The 25312-nt window shown below is 38.2% G+C and overlaps 1 protein-coding gene across 1 annotated transcript in view; it reads right to left on the reverse strand.

Moving 5' to 3' along the window:
- The window catches only part of RNPEP (arginyl aminopeptidase), a 117933-nt gene extending 107293 nt beyond the window's left edge, over positions 1–10640 (reverse strand). The window contains exon 1 of the mRNA XM_053706935.1: positions 10211–10640. Coding sequence (XP_053562910.1) covers positions 10211–10576 — 366 coding nt within the window. The 5' untranslated portion in view covers positions 10577–10640. The remainder of the gene's footprint in view (positions 1–10210) is intronic.
- Between the last annotated feature and the right edge of the window lie 14672 nt (positions 10641–25312).

Below are 25312 nucleotides of genomic sequence, written 5' to 3' on the forward strand. Positions count from 1 at the left end.
AATCAACAGAGGGCCCTGGTGCAAGATTTTTTTGGGGCCCCCCAAAAGGTAACTTAGTAAAAAGCAAAAATAACAAAATACATTTTGCACTGTATTATGAATAGATGGATCTGCTACTTGCACTAATAAAAGGCTTCCTTGCATTAGGATTGTACACATTCTGCATATGCCTTTGTATAGGCTGGATTTTAAGGGCCCCCTCCAGCTCTTGGGCCCTGGTGCCACTGCACCTGCTGCACCAATGGTAGTTCCGCCCCTAGGGCCCCGGGGCTCAGAGAAGATAATTTAAAGAAAACAAATGAATACTGGAGACTTGTTAGTAATTTTTGTCTTTAAATTTCGTTGGTGCATTCACTTGGCTTCATGATACTGTGTTAAACACACAGCAATCCCCTATTGAGGTAAATGCATCCAATATTTTAATGCAGTATCAGAAGCAAAAAGCATGTTGCATATCTAATTTGCATATCTTACCCAGAATCCACTGATGCATTGGTAACAGTGTATTATTATTATTATCAGGTATTTGTAGCGCGCCAACAGGTTCCGCAGCGCTGATATGGGGCATGTCTGGGTAAAGGCAAGCAAGGATACTTGCCCTGTGCAATAATTCTGTTGATTTACTTTTATGAAATGGAGGATTTTAATCTCCACCATAATTTAAATAAATATTTTAAAGAATAAACTTAGATGGCTTTTGGTGGTTGAACATATAAGTCCCTTGTCACTAGTTTACAGGATGTGTACAGCAAGCCTCCAGCATCACAGCTCCTGAGCCTAACTAGGTTTACTCTAGCAAAGTAAGCTAATTTAATAAGAAGTCAACTGGAAAAAAAAATTGCATACTCTATCTGCATCATTAAAGTTTCATTTTGACTTTACTTTTAACAATATGATAAATAATTTGTATGTCCCTTGGGTGAACAACAAGCATTCAGAATCACTTTCACCTTCAATTACAGTTCCGCCAGTAATACCATCCACTATACAAAAAGCGTACTGCAAATCTATATTGTCTAACGTGCATAACCTCTCTAATCAAAATAAAACTTAAATGGATTAGCCAGAGCATGGAATTTTAAGCCATTTTGCAAGTAGCTTTTATTATCAATTTTCTTCTCTTGTTATATCCTTTGTTAAAGAATAAGCCTAGATGAGCTCAGGAGCGTGCACATGTCTTTAGCCATCGGGTAGCAGTGTTTGCACATTTGTTATAACTATGTTTTATATAGTTGCATACACTGCTGCTATAGAGTGTTAAAGACATGCACATGCTCCTGAGCTCCTATTAGCCTACCCAGATTTACTATTCAACAAAGAATAGCAAGGGTACAAAGCAAATTTGATAATGGATAAAATTGGAAAGTTGTTTAAAACTGATCGCTCTATCTGAATCATGAAAGTGTAATTTTGAGTTTTCTGTCACTTTAACAAATTTCAGTTCTTGCCAAAAAGGCCTTTTCAAGCCAACTATTCGGCACGTTATTTATCAGGGCCTGACAAACCCAGGAGCCACTGGCTCCTAGAATTGTACCCCTGGTTTCTACCTTTTTGGGTTATTCTCTTTATATCTACAATTACCAATGGTTTGCTCCAAAAAGTGTGCCTGGCTCCTAAATATTCTTACTGGCTCCTACATATTAAACAGTTTTGTTGACCACTGATTTAAATATTAATTAACCAATAAAATGGATCTGTTTATAACACCGCTTACTAAGAGGTAGTAACATCTATTTCACCAATAGTTCAGCAGTTTTTCTGAAAAGAATGTGAAGCCAAAATTAAACTTTATTATTCAGATAGATTTGAAACAGAGCTGATTTCCAACAGTGCATACCTATGTAGGCTCAAGGGTGCATACATGTCTTTAGGGAAATATGGCAGCAGTGGCTGCAACAATGTTATACATTGTGTCAAAAAGTTCTGCCATATGCTGGTCAAGACCCAGACACTGGTCTGTCTTACTCAGGAATGGAACATTTGCAGAGCTTTTTCTTTTTACACATTATGTCTTTTAAAAAGGGACATTAAACACTACATACATTTCATGCATTGCCCTCTAATTACTAGAATGCAATTAAAGCTAGATTTCAACATGGTGGCACCCGTGGCTAGAGGGAGGCGGGAAATAATCTCAGTAATATGCTTGTAAAATGTGTTTAATCTCCCTTTAATTCTACTTTGTGTGTCTGCTGTCTAAAGTGATTGTTATTGCAACATGCTAGAAAGGACTTGGCACACCTCTGATTTTTGCTACTTTCATGTAATTAGCAAGAGTCCATGAGCTAGTGACGTATGGGATATACATTCCTACCAGGAGGGGCAAAGTTTCCCAAACCTCAAAATGCCTATAAATACACCCCTCACCACACCCACAAATCAGTTTTACAAACTTTGTCTCCTATGGAGGCGGTGAAGTAAGTTTGTGCTAGATTCTACGTTGATATGCGCTTCGCAGCAGGTTGGAGCCCGGTTTTCCTCTCAGCGTGCAGTGAATGTCAGAGGGATGTGAGGAGAGTATTGCCTATTTTGAATTCAATGATCTCCTTCTACGGGATCTATTTCATAGGTTCTCTGTTATCGGTCGTAGAGATTCATCTCTTACCTCCCTTTTCAGATCGACGATATACTCTTATATATATATACCATTACCTCTACTGATTCTCGTTTCAGTACTGGTTTGGCTTTCTACTTCATGTAGATGAGTGTCCTGGGGTAAGTAAGTCTTATTTTTGTGACACTCTAAGCTATGGTTGGGCACTTTTATATAAAATTCTAAATATTTGTGTTTAAACATTTATTTGCCTTGATTCAGGATGTTCAACGTTCCTTATTTCAGACAGTCAGTTTAATATTTGGGATAATGCATATGAATAAATCAATTTTTTTCTTACCTTAAAATTTGACTTTTTTCCCTGTGGGCTGTTAGGCTCGCGGGGGCTGAAAATGCTTCATTTTATTGCGTCATTCTTGGCGCGGACTTTTTTGGCGCAAAATTTTTTCTTTGTTTCCGGTGTCATACGTGTCACCGGAAGTTGCATCATTTTTTACGTTTTTTTGCGCCAAGTGTCGGCGTTACCGGATGTGGCGTCATTTTTGGCGCCAAAATCATTTAGGCGCCAAATAATGTGGGCGTCTTTTTTGGCGCTAAAAATTATGGGCGTCACTATTGTCTCCACATTATTTAAGTCTCATTGTTTATTGCTTCTGGTTGCTAGAAGCTTGTTCACTGGCATTTTTTCCCATTCCTGAAACTGTCATTTAAGGAATGTGATCAATTTTGCTTTATATGTTGTTTTTTCTATTACATATTGCAAGATGTCCCAGATTGACCCCGAGTCAGAAGATACTTCTGGAAAATCGCTGCCTGGTACTGGATCTACCAAAGTTAAGTGTATTTGCTGTAAACTTGTGGTATCTGTTCCTCCAGCTGTTGTTTGTAATGAATGTCATGACAAACTTGTTAATGCAGATAATATTTCCTTTAGTAATGTTACATTACCTGTTGTTGTTCCATCAACATCTAATGCTCAGAGTGTTCCTGTTAACATAACAGATTTTGTTTCTAAATCCATTAAGAAGGCTATGTCTGTTATTCCTCCTTCTAGTAAACGTAAAAGGTCTTTTAAAACTTCTCATTTTTCAGATGAATTTTTAAATGAACATCATCATTCTGATTCTGATAATGATTCCTCTGGTTCAGAGGATTCTGTTTCAGAGGTTGATGCTGATAAATCTTTATATTTGTTCAAAATGGAATTTATTCGTTCTTTACTTAAAGAGGTCTTAATTGCATTAGAAATAGAGGATTCTGGTCCTCTTGATACTAAATCTAAACGTTTAAATAAGGTTTTTTAAATCTCCTGTAGTTATTCCAGAAGTTTTTCCTGTCCCTGATGCTATTTCTGAAGTAATCTCCAGGGAATGGAATAATTTGGGAAATTCATTTACTCCTTCTAAACGTTTTAAGCAATTATATCCTGTGCCATCTGACAGATTAGAGTTTTGGGACAAAATCCTTAAGGTTGATGGGGCTCTCACTACTCTTGCTAAACATACTACTATTCCTACGGCAGATAGTACTTCCTTTAAAGATCCTTTAGATAGGAAAATTGAATCTTTTCTAAGGAAAGCTTACTTATGTTCAGGTAATCTTCTTAGACCTGCTATATCTTTTGCGGATGTTGCTGCAGCTTCAACTTTTTGGTTAGAAGCTTTAGCGCAACAAATAACAGATCATAATTCTCATAGCATTGTTAATCTTCTTCAACATGCTAATAATTTTATTTGTGATGCCATCTTTGATATCATTAGGGTTGATGTCAGGTATATGTCTCTAGCTATTTTAGCTAGAAGAGCTTTATGGCTTAAAACTTGGAATGCTGATATGTCTTCTAAGTCAACTTTGCTTTCCCTTTCTTTCCAGGGTAATACATTATTTGGTTCACAGTTGGATTCTATTATCTCAACTGTTACTGGAGGAAAAGGAACTTTTTTACCACAGGATAAAAAATCTAAAGGTAAATTTAGGTCTAATAATCGTTTTTGTTCCTTTCGTCACAATAAGGAACAAAAGCCTGATCCTTCACCCTCAGGAGCGGTATCAGTTTGGAAACCATCTCCAGTCTGGAATAAATCCAAGCCTTTTAGAAAACCAAAGCCAGCTCCCAAGTCCACATGAAGGTGCGGCCCTCGTTCCAGCACAGCTGGTAGGGGGCAGATTATGATTTCTCAAAGAAATTTGGATCAATTCACAATCTTTGGATTCAGAACATTGTTTCAGAAGGGTACAGAATTGGCTTCAAGATAAGGCCTCCTGCAAGAAGATTTTTTCTTTCCTGTGTCCCAGTAAATCCAGCGAAGGCTCAAGCATTTCTGAAATGTGTTTCAGATCTAGAGTTGGCTGGAGTAATTTTACCAGTTCCAGAACAGGGGCTGGGGTTTTACTCAAATCTCTTCATTGTACCAAAGAAGGAGAATTCCTTCAGACCAGTTCTGGATTTAAAAATATTGAATCGTTATGTAAGGATACCAACATTCAAAATGGTAACTATAAGGACTATCCTGCCTTTTGTTCAGCAAGGGAGTTATATGTCCACAATAGATTTACAGGATGCATATCTGCATATTCCGATTCATCCAGATCACTATCAGTTTCTGAGATTCTCTTTTCTAGACAAGCATTACCAGTTTGTGGCTCTGCCGTTTGGCCTAGCAACAGCTCCAAGGATTTTTACAAAGGTTCTCGGTGCCCTTCTGTCTGTAATCAGAGAACAGGGTATTGTGGTATTTCCTTATTTGGACGATATCTTGGTACTTGCTCAGTCTTCACTTTTAGCAGAATCTCATACGAATCAACTTGTATCGTTTCTTCGAGAACATGGTTGGAGGATCAATTTATCAAAGAGTTTGTTGATTCCTCAGACAAGGGTAACCTTTTTAGGTTTCCAGATAGATTCAGTGTCCATGACTCTGTCGCTGACAGAAAAAAAGACGTCTGAAATTGGTTTCAGATTGTCGAAACCTTCAGTCTCTATCATTCCCTTCGGTAGCCTTATGCATGGAAATTCTAGGTCTTATGACTGCTGCATCGGACGCGATCCCCTTTGCTCGTTTTCACATGCGACCTCTTCCGCTTTGTATGCTGAATCAGTGGTGCAGGGATTACACAAAGATATCTCAATTGATATCTTTAAAACCGATTGTACGACACTCTCTGACGTGGTGGACAGATCACCATCGTTTAGTTCAGGGGGCTTCTTTTGTTCTTCCAACCTGGACTGTGATTTCAACAGATGCAAGTCTGACAGGTTGGGGAGCTGTTTGGGGGTCTCTGACAGCACAAGGGGTTTGGGAATCTCAGGAGGTGAGATTACCAATCAATATTTTGGAACTCCGTGCAATTTTCAGAGCTCTTCAGTCATGGCCTCTTCTAAAGAGAGAATCGTTCATTTGTTTTCAGACAGACAATGTCACAACTGTGGCATATATAAATCATCAAGGAGGGACTCACAGTCCTCTGGCTATGAAAGAAGTATCTTGAATACTGGTTTGGGCGGAATCCAGCTCCTGTCTAATTTCTGCGGTTCATATCCCAGGTATAGACAATTGGGAAGCGGATTATCTCAGTCGCCAAACTTTACATCCGGGCGAATGGTCTCTTCACCCAGAGGTTTTTCTTCAGATTGTTCAAATGTGGGGACTTTCAGAAATAGATCTGATGGCTTCACATCTAAACAAGAAACTTCCCAGGTATCTGTCCAGATCCAGGGATCCTCAGGCGGAAGCAGTGGATGCATTGTCACTTCCTTTGAAGTATCATCCTGCCTATATCTTTCTGCCTCTAGTTCTTCTTCCAAGAGTAATTTCCAAGATTCTGAAGGAATGCTCGTTTGTTCTGCTGGTGGCTCCAGCATGGCCTCACAGGTTTTGGTATGCGGATCTTGTCCGGATGGCCTCTTGCCAACCGTGGACTCTTCCGTTAAGACCAGACCTTCTGTCGCAAGGTCCTTTTTTCCATCAGGATCTCAAATCCTTAAATTTGAAGGTATGGAGATTGAACGCTTGATTCTTAGTCAAAGAGGTTTCTCTGACTCTGTGATTAATACTATGTTACAGGCTCGTAAATCTGTATCTAGGAAGATATATTATCGAGTCTGGAAGACTTACATTTCTTGGTGTCTTTCTCATCATTTTTCCTGGCATTCTTTTAGAATTCCGAGAATTTTACAGTTTCTTCAGGATGGTTTGGATAAAGGTTTGTCTGCAAGTTCCTTGAAAGGACAAATCTCTGCTCTTTCTATTCTTTTTCACAGAAAGATTGCTAATCTTCCTGATATTCATTGTTTTGTACAAGCTTTGGTTCGTATAAAGCCTGTTATTAAGTCAATTTCTCCTCCTTGGAGTTTGAATTTGGTTCTGGGGGCTCTTCAGGCTCCTCCTTTTGAACCTATGCATTCACTGGACATTAAACTACTTTCTTGGAAAGTTTTGTTTCTTTTGGCCATCTCTTCTGCTAGAAGAGTTTCTGAACTATCTGCTCTTTCTTGTGAGTCTCCTTTTCTGATTTTTTATCAGGATAAGGCGGTGTTGCGAACTTCTTTTAAATTTGTACCTAAGGTTGTGAATTCTAACAACATTAGTAGAGAAATTGTGGTTCCTTCATTGTGTCCTAATCCTAAGAATTCTAAGGAGAGATCTTTGCATTCTTTGGATGTAGTTAGAGCTTTGAAATATTATGTTGAAGCTACTAAAAATTTCCGAAAGACTTCTAGTCTATTTGTTATCTTTTCCGGTTCTAGGAAAGGTCAGAAGGCCTCTGCCATTTCTTTGGCATCTTGGTTGAAATCTTTAATTCATCATGCTTATGTTGAGTCGGGTAAAACTCCGCCTCAAAGGATTACAGCTCATTCTACTAGGTCAGTTTCTACTTCCTGGGCATTTAGGAATGAAGCTTTGGTTGATCAGATTTGCAAAGCAGCAACTTGGTCTTCTTAGCATACTTTTACTAAATTCTACCATTTTGATGTGTTTTCTTCTTCTGAAGCAGTTTTTGGTAGAAAAGTACTTCAGGCAGCTGTTTCAGTTTGATTCTTCTGCTTATAATTTCAGTTTTTTTCATTATAAGATTTAAACTTTATTTTGTGTGTGGATTATTTTCAGCGGAATTGGCTGTCTTTATTTTATCCTCCCTCTCTAGTGACTCTTGCGTGGAAGATCCACATCTTGGGTATTCATTATTCCATACGTCACTAGCTCATGGACTCTTGCTAATTACATGAACGAAAACATAATTTATGTAAGAACTTACCTGATAAATTAATTTCTTTCATATTAGCAAGAGTCCATGAGGCCCACCCTTTTTTGTGGTGGTTATGATTTTTTTGTATAAAGCACAATTATTCCAATTCCTTATTTTTTATGCTTTCGCACTTTTGTCTTATCACCCCACTTCTTGGCTATGCGTTAAACTGATTTTTGGGTGTGGTGAGGGGTGTATTTATAGGCATTTTGAGGTTTGGGAAACTTTGCCCCTCCTGGTAGGAATGTATATCCCATACGTCACTAGCTCATGGACTCTTGCTAATATGAAAGAAATGAATTTATCAGGTAAGTTCTTACAAAAATTATTTTTTTTCTTGGGTACCATTAGAAAATAACAATTTAGAGGGCCAATAAAGTCAAGATAAAACTTTTATGATTTAGATAGAGCATTAGAGCATGCAGTTTAAGAGACTTTCCATTTTACTTTAGTTATCAAATTTTAAACAGTCTTTTTATATACGCACACATTCTGAGGCCCCAGCTCCTACTAAGCATGTGCACAAATTCACAGAGTATACATATCTAGTGTGTGATTGGCTGACGGCTGTCACGTGATACAAAGGCCAACATATGGGGGGGATTAAATTTTGCTTGTTTGAAATTCAGAGTAAGTGTTATTACATTGTCTTTTTAATATGTAATTCTACTTTAGCAGCAACTCACCTCTAATGAGTGATGCACACCTTTAGCTTCATACAAGTATTGTGCACAAGTTTTTACATAATATCTCCAATTTGTTTCACACTCTGTGAGTGCAAGGTTGTTCAACTGTTTGTATATGTAAATAACCATGAACACTTGCTATGGAAACAGTTTACAGAAATGGGATACCACAATACTGTTTGTGTTTCAATTGCAACTATTGTAGTGCTTATTAATGCATTTTTTCTTTCGAATCCACGCTATATTAAGATTTAGAAATATATATATATGTATTATGTGAATAGACTACATAAACAGGGAGTCAGATTTGATCATGCTCAGAAATGGCAGAATAAAACTTAAGTTTTTTAAATGTTCCTCTCTTATCACACTGGGGGGGCAGGGCCCAAGAAAACAAGTTGTTTGCTCTTTTCTTTTAAACACAATCAGTTTCTTTTTCTTGTTTCTTTTGATGTAACATATTTGAGTTATGAAATAAGCAGTTTTTAATATCCCCTTTAAGGTAGCTTTTTTATTTTTCTATAAAAAGTACCCTGCAGACAAGTGTGTTTTTTTTTTTTTGGGGGGGGGGGGTTAAAGCTTGTCAGCTTATGCACACCCTCTAAAAAAGGGAGCTCACTGCAGATTGGTGAATACATACACATGCCTCTTTATGACTGGCTCACCAGATGTGTTCAGCTAGCTCCCAGTAAAGCGTTGCTACTTTGGAGCTAAATTTATACTATGTGTTCAACTACTTTGCAGAAGTTAGATGCATAGTTATAAGGAAACTCCAATAATAAAATTCTAACGCATTATAGCATTTACGTTTTGCACTTTTATGTCCATATTATCCTTTCAAATATAGGCAAAAAGTTATTGCTACGACAGCTGTGACAATTTCAACAGGAATGTAACCTATTTCTATTTATCTTTAGGTTGATGGTATCAAAGAGTATAGCAAAGTGAAAACACCAACTCATCAGTATTGAGAGATGAGAAAAGTGCAGTGTGATTAAAGGGATATAAAGGTCAAAAATGAAACGTGCACGGGCGCATTTTAGTTTGAAACATATGCATTTTTTCGATATCCTTTCATCAGCAAAAATTCTTATAGTGAAAGTTATTACTGCTGCTCTGCGGCATATGTACATATCTTGCGAGGGCCCATACACCAGTATTCAAACACCATGCCAACTCAGAGCTGACATTGGTGTGTATTGCATTTAAACACATAATTCCGCTCATACAAGCCACTGCTGACTCTCTGAGGTGTGGTTTTAAATACTGGTGTACGGGCTTCACAGGGTATCTGCATATGCCACTGAAGAACAGTAATTAATAACTTTTACCAGAAGCATTTTCCCTAATTAAAGTATATTGCAAAAATGCTTATATTTCAAATTGAAATGTACCAATGCAGATTTTATTTTGACCTTTCTATCCCTTTAAGGAGGAACTGGTTCAGAGGAGGAAATAGGATCAAAGTGCAAAAAGAATAAAAAAAGGATGCAGCATAGCCAGCCACTGCCATGCTAGGGATAACCCTTGACAACAGATAGCTCACATAAGTTTTCTACCAGCAGGTTTTGTTTGAGAAACACATGATACTGCGGTTCATTTAGTGATAATAACTACCACTAATAACATACACACATTATTTAATATTGCGTGGAAATGACAGCAAGTTGCAGACAGGAAATACATTTATTAGAAGTAACACTATAAAAAGGCAGACTCTCACCCCAGGTCCCTCCCCAGCCTCATACTCGATGGTAACCGAGATCCGTGCTCCGGGTGAGGCTGGCTCAGACAGATGCAGCACCAGAATACTCCCGTAGCGGGTGAAGGGTTTGTCCTCCCAGGTCACGTTTTCTTTTCCCCCGGAGATCCCTTCTGCCCATACTCGCTGCACACGCAGGCTCGGGTGAGAGTCCAGACGCAGCTCCCCGCTCTCTCGCAGCACTCGCAAATCCAGCCGTTCCGAGCCCGTTATACGCCGCGCCTCCATGTTCACCCGAAGCTCTAGGTGCAGGTGCTCGGCTTGAAAATCCTGGTAGCTGGAAGCCGAGGCTACATCCTCTACATTACTAACGCTGCTGCCCGCCATGCTATCTGAGAGCTGTGTGTGAATCTCACAGCCTGGCTGTCTCGGAAGCGCGTAAGACACAACCCCTTACGATCCTGACCCAAGCTACTAATTCCCTCTGCCTGCCAATAAAGTGATAGCATAGTCATACTGTAACCCATTCGCTGCCAATAAAGTTACCGCATACTGCAACCCATTCACTGCCAATAAAGTATTAGCCACTTCTACTGATTATTACTGCCACTAGTGTATTAGTAACCCATATAATACTGTAATACTTCAACCCATTCGCTGCCACTTCTACTGATTATTACTGCCACTAGTGTATTAGTAACCCATATAATACTGTAATACTGCAACCCATTCGCTGCCACTTCTACTGATTATTACTGCCACTAGTGTATTAGTAACCCATATAATACTGTAATACTTCAACCCATTCGCTGCCACTTCTACTGATTATTACTGACACTAGTGTACTAGTAACTCATATACTACTGTAATACTGCAACCCATTCGCTGCCAATAAAGTGAGTGTATTGTAACCATTCACCGCCGCTTCTGCTGATTATTACTGCGACTAGTGTACTAGTAACCCATATAATACTGTAATACTGTAACCCATTCGCTGCCACTTCTGCTGATTATTACTGCCACTAGTGTATTACCCATATAATACTGCAACCCATTCGCTGCCAATAAAGTCATAGTGTACTGCAACCCATTCGCTGCCACTTCTACTGACTGTTACTGCCACTATTGTACTAGTAACCCATATAATACTGTAAGCCATTCACCACCACTTCTGATTATTACTGCCACTAGTGTACCCATCACATACTGTAATACTGTAACCCATTCGTTGCCAATAAAGTGATGGCATACTGTAACCCATTCACTGCCATTTCTGCTGATGTTTACTGCCACTAGTGTACTAGTAACCCATATAATACCATTTCTGCTGATGTTTACTGCCACTAGTGATAGCATACCGTAAACCATTCACTGCCACTTCTGAAGTTTTTTACTGCCACTTAAGTGATAGCATACTGTAACCAGGGCTGGATTTGCCTATCAGGATACCAGGAGATTTCCTGGTGGGCTACAGCAGCTGGGTCTAGTAAGCTACAATTTAAAGGGGTGATTAATGGATGCAATTGTGTTGTAGGATGCATATATAACATTAATCTGGCATTTATATTTAATGCAAAGTAATATAAATTAATACTGAAAAAAATATTTGGGAAGGAGTATCCCAGTAATCAGTGGCGGCTCATGGGTTATTCAAATGGGGGTTTACAATACAAAAAAGGGGGCCTGCTTAAAGGGACAGTCTACACCAGAATTATTATTGTTTAAAAAGATAGATAATCCCTTTATTATCCATTCCTCTGTTTTGTAAAACCAACACATTTATATTAAAGGGACACTGAACCCAAATTTTTTCTTTCGTGATTCAGATAGAGCATGCAATTTTAAGCAACTTTCTAATTTACTCGTATTATCAATTTTTCTTCATTCTCTTGCTATTTTTATTTGAACAAGAAGGCATCTAAGCTTTTATTTGGATTCAGACTCTGGACAGCACTTTTTATTGGTGGATTAATATATCCACCAATCAGCAAGGACAACCCAGGTTGTTCACCAAAAATGGGCCGGCATCTAAACTTACATTCTTGCATTTCAAATAAAGATACCAAGATAATGAAGAACATTTGATAATAGGAGTAAATTAGAAAGTTGCTTAAAATTTCATGCTCTATCTGAATCACGAAAGAAAAAATTTAGGTTCAGTGTCCCTTTAATATATGTTTTACCTCTGTGATTACCTTGTATCTAAGCCTCTGCAAGACTTCCCCCTTATCTCAGTGCTTTTGATAGACATGCAGTTTAGCCAATCAGTGCAGCCTTCTAAATAACTCCACAGGAGTGAGCATGATGTTAACTATATGACACACATGAACTAGTACTGTCCAACTGTGAAAATCTTTCAAAATGCTCTGAGCTAAGAGGCGGTTTTCAACGGTTTAGAAATCAGTTTGAGCCTAGCTAGGTTTAGCTTTTTAAAAATACCACCAAAGGAACAAAGCACATATAATGATAAAAGTCAATTGGAAAGTTGTTTAAAATTGCATGCCCTATCTAAATCATGAAAGTTTAATTTTGACTAGACTGTCCCTTTAAAGTCTTAATTTTTTAACTGACTTTTAAACTAGAATTTTAAACTTAAACAAGCTTCTCTCAGCAGATATCCCAGGCTCCCATTATCCCCCAATGTATCTGCAAAAAAGCTGACTGCAACAGTTAACTGGTCTGTTGTGTACTTTAAAATAACAGTGTTAACCAGCTAAATAAAGGAGCTCCTCTCAGCAGCTATCCCTCCAGTCCCACCATCCAACAAAGAGTATACAAAAAGGCTTCCTTCCTGCACTGCAGCAGTTAAATATAGCAGTCAGGGGTAAACTAAATAATAATCATATAAAGTTAAATATAGGAATCAGTGGGGATAAAATAAAAAGTTTAAATATGCAGGTTTACTGCCTATCTGCAGCAGTTAACTGTTTGTTTGTTTTTTAATAACGTTTTAATTGTTTGAACAATTCTGAGACTCTCTGCAATCTGCTAATAATTTAAAAACTAAAATACTTTTAACTAGTAATCTAGTGTAATTTATATCAGGCAGCAGCCGTGACAGCCGTCAACGGTTAACTACTAATTAAAACTAGTCCGCTGCTCAGTCTCTCTCTACTGCTCTATCTAAAAATATGCAGTTAAACTTTCTTTAGTAAGTTACTCTTAAGAAAACAATATTCTCCAGTCAGTCCCTACTCTACTCTGTCTCACTTTCTCTACGGTCAACTTCTGTTTTAAAGTGCCCACACGCCACGCACCAAATTCCAAGTTAGTCAATCTCTAACTGCCCAAAATGAGCTCCTCTCAGCTCAACGGCTATCTCCACAATGAGATTTTGTGCCGTTGAGGGGGAGGAGCCTCGTAAAGTGTCATCATGTGACTGGAGTGATGACGTCACGTATCCGGACCGATAGCACCAACTCTGCTCACTCGCACTCTCGCACAGGCTGATCTGTGCGATTAAGACTCTATAGGGATGGGTTGGAGACTGGGAGCAGGCTGCAGGCAAATGTAATAGCAGTGATTTGACAGGCATGTAGCCTATAACCGCACGTGCAGTTAAATAAAAAGAAAAGTGACCATTTTTCTTTCTTTTTAAAAAAAACTGTCTGGCTTTTACTTTTTTGGGGGTAGAAATTAAATATAATTTTTTCAATAGAGGGACTATTGGAAAAATTATATTTTATTCAGAATTGTTTATTTTTTTCTTCATTTGGGCTGGGGGTTCACGTGCGGCTGTGTGCACATGGAGGAGCCTCCACTGCCAGTAATCCTCTTTGAGAAAAATTGGGTATGTGCATTCTACCGACTCAGGGCTGCTTTTTATTCCCAGTCCGGCCCTAACTGTAACCCATTCACTGCCACTTCTACTGACACTTACTGCCCCTAGTGATAGCATACTGTAACCCATTCACTGCCACTTCTGCTGATGCTTACTGCCACTAGTGATAGCATACTGTAACCCATTCACTGCCACTGCCACTTCTGCTGATGCTTACTGCCACTAGTGATAGCATACTGTAACCCATTCACTGCCACTTCTGCTAATGCTTACTGCCACTACTGATAGCATACTGTAACCCATTCATTGCCACTTCTACTGATGCTTACTGCCACTAGTGATGGCATACTGAAACCCATTCACCGCCACTAAAGTGACAACATACTGTAACCCATTCACCGCCACTAAAGTGACAACATACTGTAACCCATTCACCGCCACTAAAGTGACAACATACTGTAACCCATTCACCGCCACTAAAGTGACAACATACTGAAACCCATTCACCGCCACTAAAGTGAAGACATACTGTAACCCATGTACTGCCACCTCAGAGACAGAACTTTTTTTTCCACTTTCTGCAATGACATTTTTTTGTGAAAACATTTCTGCAGGTTATTTTTGAATACAATTCAATTTTAAATGAGGCAGTTACAGTAAAGCACCAGTTCAGATGCAATGTGTTGATTAACTGGAGAATAAAGCAATTTTTAAAGTTTAATATATTGCAGCAGTTGAAAATTGGATTGCAAATTAGCTGCAGACAAACAAATAAATTGTAAAATGTCTCTTGAATAAAGTTGTTTCCTTTTCTCTTGGTCTAACATAGAAATGTAGTAATAAAAAAGGTGCATTGCTCATAAGAATGTCTAACATTCAGAAACAAAACAGCTTTGCATACTGGGGAAGGCTAGGTGGTCAACAATCAATGTGCTGCTACTGCATATTTAACTGTTCACTTCAAACAGCAGAGCACAGCGCTGTTTGAAGAGAACAGCCTGATGTGGAGCAGCACTGCAAAATTAAATCGCTAACAGTTCCTACATGTGTCCTGTTCTTTCTGCAGACATGATGCATTTTCTGTGATGACATCTCAGATCACTGCATGTTCTGCCATGGGGACTGCCACTTCTGCTGATTCTTACTGCCACTAGTGATAGCATAGTGTAACCCATTCACAGCCACTTAAGTGACAGCATACTGTAACCCATTTACCGCCACTAGTGATAGCATACTGTAACCCATTCACTGCCACTAAAGTGATAGCATACTGTAACCCATTCGCTGCCACATCTACTGATTATTTCTGCCACTAGTGTACTAGTAACCCATATAACACTGTAATCCATTTGCTGTCAATAAAGTAATAGCATACTGTAACCCATTCACCGCCACTTCTGCTGATTGTTACTGCCACTAGTTATAGCATATTGTAACCCATTCACTGCCACTTAAGTGACAGCATACTGTAACCCATTTACCGCCACTAGTGATAGCATACTGTAACCCATTCACTGCCACTAAAGTGATAGCATACTGTAACCCATTCGCTGCCACTTCTACTGATTATTTCTGCCACTAGTGTACTAGTAACCCATATAACACTGTAATCCATTCGCTGTCAATAATGTAATAGCATACTGTAACCCATTCACCGCCAATAAACTGATAGCATACTGTAACCCATTCACCGCCACTTCTGCGGATTCTTACTGCCACTAGTTATAGCATATTGTAACCCATTCACTGCCACTTCTGCTGATTATTACTGCCACTAGTGATAGCATATTGTAACCCATTCACTGCCACTTCTGCTGATTATTACTGCCACTAGTGTACTAGTAACCCATATAATACTGTAATACTGTAAGCCATTCGCTACCAATAAAGTGATAGCATACTGTAACCCATTCACCGCCAATAAACTGATAGCATACTGTAACCCATTCACTGCCACTTCTACTGATAATTACTGCAACTAGTGTACTAGTAACCCATATAATACTGTAATACTGCAACCCATTCGCTGCCAATAAAGTGATAGCGTGCTGTAACCCATTCGCTGCAACTTCTGCTGATTATTATTGCCACTAGTGTACTAGTAACCCATATAATACTGTAACCCATTTGCTGCCACTAAAGTGACAGCATACTGTAAACCATTTACCGCCACTAAAGTGATAGCATATTGTAACCCATTCACCACCACTAAAGTGATAGCATATTGTAACTCATTCACTGCCACTTCTGATGTTTCCTAATGCCACTAGTTATAGCATACTGTGACTCATTCACTGCTACTTCTGCTGATGCTTACTGCCACTAGTGATAGCATACTGTAACCCATTCACTGCCACTTCTGCTGATGCTTACTGCCACTAGTGATAGCATACTGTAACCCATTCACTGCCATTTCTGATAATTCCTACTGCCACTAGTTATAGCATACTGTAACTCATTCACTGCCACGTCTGCTGATGCTTACTGCTTCTAGTGATAGCATACTGTAACCCATTCACTGCCACTCCTGCTGATGCTTACTGCCACTAGTGATAGCATATTGTAACCCATTCACTGCCACTTCTGATGATTCCTACTGCCGCTAGTGATAACATACTTTAACCCATTCACTTCTGCTGATGTTTACTGCCACTAGTGATAGCAAACTGTAACCCATTAACTGCCACTGTTAATGATTCCTACTGCCACTAGTGATAGCCTACTGTAATCCATTAACCGCCACTTCTGATGATTCCTTTTGCCATTCTTAATGCCTAGCCCAATGGTGTCTAACCTTTTCAAATAATTGTTTTCCTTTGCTTGGCTGAGCACATTCTATTTTTATTTTTTTATACATGAAACTAGAAATAGAACTGAACAATTATTTGGCAAACCATCCCACCTCTTATGTTGCTGTAGGATTTCCAAGTTTCCATTAATTAACAGGATAGTCCATTGTCTAAATTGGTTTTCCTGCAAAATCAATACAAAATACTGGGAGCTTAAATGTCCATTGTTTCTGGTTCCTGAGCTGGAGCTAAATAATATGATGCATGTAGTAGTGCTGTCACAGAAAGTTCAAATACATTCTCTTACTTGTACTCATAGGGTTAAAATGAATGCTGTTTGATGCCAAAGGGAGTAAAAAATGATTGTTCTATTGCTGGTTTTATTTACTGACTTAAAAATATAGTAAAGTCCAAATTAAACGTTCATGATTCAGATAGGGTATGTAATTTTAAACAACTTTCTAATTTACTTTTATCATCAACTTTGTTCTCCTGATATTCTTATTTGAAACCTAGGTAGGATAATATGCTAAGCCCTTGAATGTCGCCTCTTATATGAATGCATTTGAGAGTTTTTCACAGCTGTGTTTCATATAAATAACATTGTGTTCATGCACGAGGAGTTATTTAAGTGAGCACTGAAAATGCAAGTCTGTCAAACTTCTGACTATAACAGTGTTGGTTGTGCAAAACTGGGGAATGGTAAATAAAGATATTATCTTTTTAAACAATAACATTTTTGGTGTTTACTATCCCTTTAACTCCATGGTCCTTATGTTAAAGGGATAAAAAGGTCAAAAATGAAATGTGCATGGGTTGATTCTAATTTGAAATAAAAGCATGTTTCCAATATACTTTCATTAGCAAAAATGCCTGTAGTAAAAGTTATTACGTTTTTTCTACAGCATACACACATATAGGGGCACCAGTATTTAAACACCATCGGCTAGATCACGAGTTTTGTCGGTAGAGCCGTGCGGTGCTAACGAGCCTTTTTGTTTCACCGCTCACTTAAAACAACGCTGGTATTACGAGTTTTCTGAATGGCTGCGTTAGCCTCAGAAAAGTGAGCGTTGAGCAAAATTTAGCTCCACATCTCACCTCGATACCAGCGCTGCTTAAGTCAGTGGTAAGCTGGCTAAACGTGCTTGTGCACGATTTCCCCATAGGAAACAATGGGGCTGAGCCGGCTGAAAAAAAAACTTAAAACCTGCAAAAAAGCAGCGTTCAGCTCCTAACACAGCCCCATTGTTTCCTATGGGAAAATAAAAAATATGTCTACACATAACACCCTAACATGAACCCCGAGTCTAAACACCCCTAATCTTACACTTATTAACCCCTAATCTGCCACCCCCGACATCGTTGCCACCTGCATTATACTATTAACCCCTAATCTGCCACTCCGGACACCGCCGCCACCTACATTATACCTATGAACCCCTAATCTGCTGCCCCTAACATCGCCGACACCTACATTATATTTATTAACCTCTAATCTGCCGCCCCCAATGTCGCCGCCACCTACCTACAATTATTAACCCCTAATCTACTGCCCCCAACGTCACCGCCACTATACTAAATTTATTAACCCTTAAACCTAAGTCTAACCCTAACCCCCCCTAACTTAAATCTAATTTAAATAAATCTAAAGAAAATAACTATTATTAACTACATTATTCCTATTTAAAACTAAATACTTATCTATAAAATCAACCCTAATATAGCTACAATATAACTAATAGTTACATTATAGCTATTTTAGGATTTATTTTTATTTCACATGCAACTTTGTATTTATTTTAACTAGGTAGAATAGTTATTAAATAGTTATTAACTATTTAATAACTTCCTAGTTAAAATAAAGACAAATTTACTTGTAAAATAAATCCTAACCAAAATTACAATTACACCTAACACTACACTATAATTAAACTAATTACCTAAACTACCTACAATTAATTACAATTAAATAAATTGCGAGAAACCCCCCCCCCCCACTAAATTACAGAAAATAAAAAAAGAATTACAAGAATTTTAAACTAATTACACCTAATCTAATCTCCCTAATAAAATAAAAAAGCCCCCAAAAATAATAAAATTACCTACCCTATACTAAATAACAAATAGCCCTTAAAAGGGCCTTTTGCGGGGCATTGCCCCAAAGTAATCAGCTCTTTTACCTGCAAAAAAATAATACAATACCCCCCAACATTTCAACCCACCACCCACACACCCCTACTCTAAAACCCACCCAATCCCCCCTTAAAAAAAACCTAACACTAACCCCCTGAAGATCACCCTACCTTGAGCCGTCTTCCCCCAGCTGGGCACAAGTGGTCCTCCATACGGCAGAAGTCTTCATCCGATCGGGGCAGAAGAGGTCCTCCAGACGGCAGAAGGCTTCATCCAGGCGGCATCTTCTATCTTCATCCTTCCGGAGCGGGTCCATCTTCAATCCAGCCGATGTGGAGCATCCTCTTCAAACGAAATCCTAACGAAGAATGAAGGTTCCTTTAAATTACGTCAGCCAATAAGATTTTTCCTACCTTAATTCCGATTGGCTGATAGGATTCTATCAGCCAATTGGAATTCAAGGGACGCCATCTTGGATGACGTCATTTAAAGGAACCTTCATTCTTCATTAGGACTTCGTTTGAAGAGGATGCTCTGCGTCGGCTGTATTGAAGATGGACCTGCTCCGCTCCGGAAGGATGAAGATAGAAGATGCCATCTGGATGAAGACTTCTGCCGTCTGGATGTCCTCTTCTGGCTGGATCGGATGAAGACTTCTGCCCCTCTGGACGTCCACTTGTGCCCGGCTGGGTGAAGACGTCTCAAGGTAGGGTGATTTTCAAGGGGGTAGTGTTAGGTTTTTTTAAGGGGGGATTGGGTGGGTTGTAGAGTAGGGTTGGGTGTGTGGGTGGTGGGTTTTAATGTTGGGGGGGTATTGTATTTTTTTTTTTTACAGGTGAAAGAGCTGATTACTTTGGGGCAATGCCCCGCAAAAGGGCCCTTTAAGGGCTATTTGTAATTTAGTACAGGGTAGGGAATTTTATTATTTTTTTATTTTATTAGGGGGATTAAATTAGGTGTAATTAGTTTAAAATTCTTGTAATTCTTTTTTTATTTTCTGTAATTTAGTTTATTTAATTTAATTGTAATTAATTGTAGGTAGTTTAGGTAATTAGTTTAATTATAGTGTAGTGTTAGGTGTAATTGTAATTTAGGTTAGGATTTATTTTACAGGTAAATTTGTCTTTATTTTAACTAGGAAGTTATTAAATAGTTAATAATTATTTAATAATTATTCTACATAGTTAAAATAAATACAAAGTTGCCTGTAAAATAAAAATAAATCCTATAATAGCTATAATGTAACTATTAGTTATATTGTAGCTATATTAGGGTTTATTTTATAGGTAAGTATTTAGTTTTCAATAGGAATAATGTAGTTAATGATAATAATTTTATTTATATTTATTTAAATTATATTTAAGTTAGGGGGGTTAGGGGTTAATACATTTAATATAATAGCGGCGATGTTGGGGTCAGCAGATTAGGGGTTAATAATTGTAGGTAGGTGTCAGCGATGTTAGGGATGGCAGATTATGGGCTAATAAAACTTAACTAGTGTTTGCGAGACGGGAGTGCAGCGATTTAGGGGTTAATACATTTATTAAAGTGGCGGCGATGTCCGGTCGGCAGATTAGGGGTTAATAATGTAGGTAGGTGGCGGCGACGTTGGGGGTGGCAGATTAGGGGTTAATAAATATAATATAGGTGTCGGCGATGTTAGGGGCAGCAGATTAGGGGTTCATAGGTATAATGTAGGTGGCAGCGATGTCCGGTCGGCAGATTAGGGGTTAAAAATTTTTAGTTTAGTGTTTGCGATGTGGGGGGGCCTCGGTTTAGGAGTTAATAGGTACTTTATGGGTGTTAGTGTACTTTTTAGCACTTTAGTTAAGAGCCTTATGTTCCGGCGTTAGCCCATAAAACTCTTAACTAATGCGTTAGGAGTCTTGACAGGAGAGGGTGTACCGCTCACTTCTTCCAAGACTCGTAATACCAGCGTTATGCAAATCCCATTAAAAAGCTAGGATACACAATTGACGTAAGGGGATTTGCGGTAGCCTCGAGTCGCGGAAGAAAAGTGAGCGGTACACCTGTACCTGCCAGACTCGTAATACCAGTGGGCGTTAAAAAGCAGCGTTGGGAACGCTGCTTTTTAAGGCTAACGCAAGACTCGTGATCTAGCCACATGATTGTTGTGTGATGGGTATACTCAGAGCGCCAACAAGCACCTATAAGCCTGGGGGAGGTGAAGCCTAGCTCTCACCTAAAAAACTTCAAGGGGGGGAGGGGTCCCGGGCGCCAACTAACGGAGGCTAGGTGTACTAAAAAGATGTTTAATAGAGTAGAGCAATTTTCAATAAAAACAATATAAAAGCAGTATAGACATGTGTAAAAGATATGTTCTCATGGATCCATGGTTAATAGCAAGGAATGTTATACAATAAACAATAAAACAATAGACCACAGTTAAAACACAATTAAAACGAATAATGCTAGTACAAATGTAATAAATGTACTAGCTAATACAGTCCATATATAACAAAGCGTTCAAAATATAGCAAAGCGTTCAAAATATGTGGTCTGCTCCAGTGAAGTCGGGTGAGGACAAAAAATGATAATCCAAATGCAACAGACCAATAAGTGTCTTGGAGTGAAAAGTGGTCTAAAATTATATAAGTGAATCCTAGTGCTCCGGTAAAAAATGTGTGAAATTTGAGGATTCAAAAGTGAGGATGTTGAAAAAAATAGAAAAAGAGTGAGGATGTAGAAAAAACTTTTTGGTGTAAAAAGGTAAAACGATATAATTCCACAGATTAAACAATCAGTAATAGTCTGTGTGCAAAATTTACAAAACACCAATCCGTTGAAAAAAAGTAATAAAATACAAAAAATACAAAATATAATAATAAATCCAAGTGTAAGTCAGAGTAGGAGACTTGGGGTGCTGGCTCCTTAGTGCAGCGTGAAGCGAAATTGAGACAACGGTCTCAACAAGTGTGGGGAAAAAACTTCAGAGTGTATGAGAGGAAATCGTCAATCAAAAACCTGTGGAAAAAGCAAATAACAACAATGTGCAGAAAATCAAAAACAATCAACTAAGATTGAAATTAAACTCACCAGTACTGGTCTACGCGTTTCGGCCCTATATAGGCCTTTATCAAGACTGGTTGTACATGTATACTGGCGGTCTTTTATAGCGTTCACGCTATGAGGACCCGGATGTAGGAAATTACTCATCACTTCCGTTTTTTTGTTGTGTTACGATATCTAAATGGAATACTTTCCAAAGTGTGTTCTTTTTTCTACCTTTAAGATCCTTTCCTACCATGTTGTCTAAATATTGTAAAGACCCGTTAGTAGGTGGTATATACAGAATATGTACAGATTAGCCTCCGTTCGTGCAGTGACGTCACTTCCGGTCGGCGTGAGACTGCCTTGATATGCAGTGTATTCTAATGTTTTTAGCTGATGATCAGGTGCACTTAGTTGGTGCTTACTACTATTTAGTAAATAACCATTGATTCTACACAAAAGTTATAATTTTGTGAAATTTGGGGTTGGTTGTAAAAATATTTTTTGAGATCAAATTCTGCTTATCCGATTGGTCATGACGTCACTCATGGCCCTTACAGTAATCCTTGTGGTCTCGTCAGGAAATCCTTGTTTTACAACAGACAGGGAGTTGATCCTTGATGTATATCACTATGGATCACTAGGGGAAATGTGATTTTATAAGAACCTATATAATATATCATCACAATAACGATAAGATACATCTTAATGATGGTAACCTTATCTCTCTACTCCTGTATGATACGATGTGTGCAGGAAGTGTATTACTGATGATAATGGTAGAGGAGATGTGTGTATGACACAAACATAGTTGTTAAGATACTTCCTCATTTCTAGTGTGCAAAGGTGTATATTGATCAATCTAGTGATAAGAGGTGAGGAGATTTGTTCGTATTGTATATCTTAAATAAAGTTATACTATATTTGCAACTATCCTTATATTACCAAAAAGGGGATAGGTGCTACATCGCTGTATTACTAAACCTATGCTTTCTTTGGAAAACCGAGTCGTTGTTTTAAGATCTATTGAATATCAGGAGCCCATAAAACTTAGGCACAATAACACTGTCAGTTATTTAAGGGATATCAGTCCAATCTATCCTTACGTTATCGGTGTTAGGAATAGATAAAGAGAAGAGAGAGAGAGATTTAATCCTATACCTTTCATGTAAATAAAAGTATGTTCCATTAAGAGAACAAATAGTATTATCAGATGTCTTAGATCTATTAAATCTCTGGTATCTCTATGATTCAAGAGATCGCCCACTATCATTATCTATTTGTATAATTTATATAAATTTGGATTTGTCCAATCTATCCTTACATTACCGGACTTCGGTATTTGTAGAATATAGATAAAGGATCTGTGCCAGTAGTAGTGGAAATGGGTGGTCATGTAGTCATATTGGTATATTGTATGACCTACTCTGCCAAATATGAATATAATCTATCTTACATATATTGAGGCTTGATGTTTTGCGTAACTAATGGTTATGATGTTTTGCGTAACTTATGGTTATGTCACACTAGGTATATTTCTTGCCTAAGTATAAAACAAGACAGGGATCATATTCATTAGTTCCCTAAATAGAGAGAACCTATAGCCTTGTAGTCCTTTAGATCTCAAAGTGATTATCCCCTATATACTATGGGATGATCGTATTTGGCATCCAATAGCATGTACTCGGTAATTTTGGAATTATAGACAAAGTTTGAGTATAGAAACAAACAAAGGAAATGATCCTTAATTCTTTAATGGAGAGATCCGATAGTTTTATATTCCTTTGGATCTCAAATTTTGATATTCGAACCTGTGTATTTCTAAGGTTGTGGACATAGTCGACATATTGGGGACACTGTGGATAAGAGGTGAAATAATTGAGGAGGAAGAGGACGCTAGTGACAATCAACATAGGGTTAGGAGTAGTCCCATGCTAATAGATGCAAGTCTGGGTTTTTTTAAGCCTAAAACATATTTAATAATTTTAGTGTGCTTACTTCCCACTATAATATATGTGAATTGGTGCAGTTGAAACTTTATCTGGGCTATCAGTGTTATACTATAACAAATCAGAGCCGGGACACTGAGATGAAGACATTTTTTGGATTTGGCAGGGGATATCAGCCATATATTTCATTTTTGATGGTTAAACTCATCAGATGGTTCAGTCATCAAATAATACAGTGGGTCTGAAAGGATAAGACAATATTGGACTTCATTCATAACGATTAACATCATTTAGTGTTTTTAAGTTTACAAGAAATGTCAGATATATGTACAAGAATTTGAGGCCATTCTTCTGCTTTATAGCTAGTCTTTATAGGTATCAGCTGATATTGAGTAAATGGGAGAGGTCCTCTTTGTTATTTAATCCTTTTGGAAAAAGGCAGTCAAGGTTAAAAATCCATTTTGATTCCGTAATGCGTATTTTGTTTGTATAGTCTCCGCCTCTCCAACTTTTTGTTACTTTCTCTATACCCATAAATGATAGGTCTTTTATATTTCCTTGATGTTTGATTGAGAAATGACGATAGAGTGCTGTGTCCATATTAAATTTTTCAATGAGAAGTAAATGTTCCCGGATTCTGTCCCTTAGGGTCCGAGAGGTCTGGCCCACATATTGCAGTCCGCAGGTGCATTGTAGCAAGTAAATCACTCCGCTGTCCCAGCATCTAATCAGGTCACGGATCTTATATTTTTCTTTCGTATGGTGACAACTGAAGGTTGAAGATTTAATACCATGCTTACACGCTTTGCATGATGGGCAGGGAAAAAAGCCATTTATCTCTTTTCCATAAACATCCTTGACACCTAATGCCTTCTTTCTCTGTAGACTAGGGGCTAGTTTGCTTTTCAAATTCTTTGTCTTCCTATATATGAACCTTGGTTTGGAAGGAAGATTCTCACCAATGATGTCATCGTCCTTAAAAAGTGACCAATGTTTTTGAATTATCCTTTCAATCATTTTCTTATTTCCACTGTATTCGGTGATCATATTGATGTTAAGCGTCTCATCTTCTGGTGGTTTCTCTTTTCTTTTGTATGTCATCAACTCAGTTCTTTCAATATGGCTGATTTCCTGCACTTTTTGTTCCAATTCATTCTCATTATATCCTCGGTCTATAAATTTGTTCTTAATGAGTTCTGCCTGTTGTTCCCATTTTTCATGGGTGGAACAATTCTTCCTTATTCTCAGTAATTGTCCTGTCGGGATGTTGTCCTTCCAGGACTTGTGATGGCAACTCATTCTGTGGATAAAGTTGTTGCTATCCACTTTCTTAAAGAATGTGGAAGTTTCTATTTTGTCTTGTATAATTTCTATTTTGAGATCCAGAAAGATCAATTCACTCCTACTCCAAATGTATGTGAATTTTAGGTTTTCAGTACTCCTATTCATCACTTCA

This window comes from Bombina bombina, chromosome 3 (genome assembly GCF_027579735.1).
Source record: "Bombina bombina isolate aBomBom1 chromosome 3, aBomBom1.pri, whole genome shotgun sequence".
Lineage (NCBI taxonomy): Eukaryota > Metazoa > Chordata > Amphibia > Anura > Bombinatoridae > Bombina > Bombina bombina.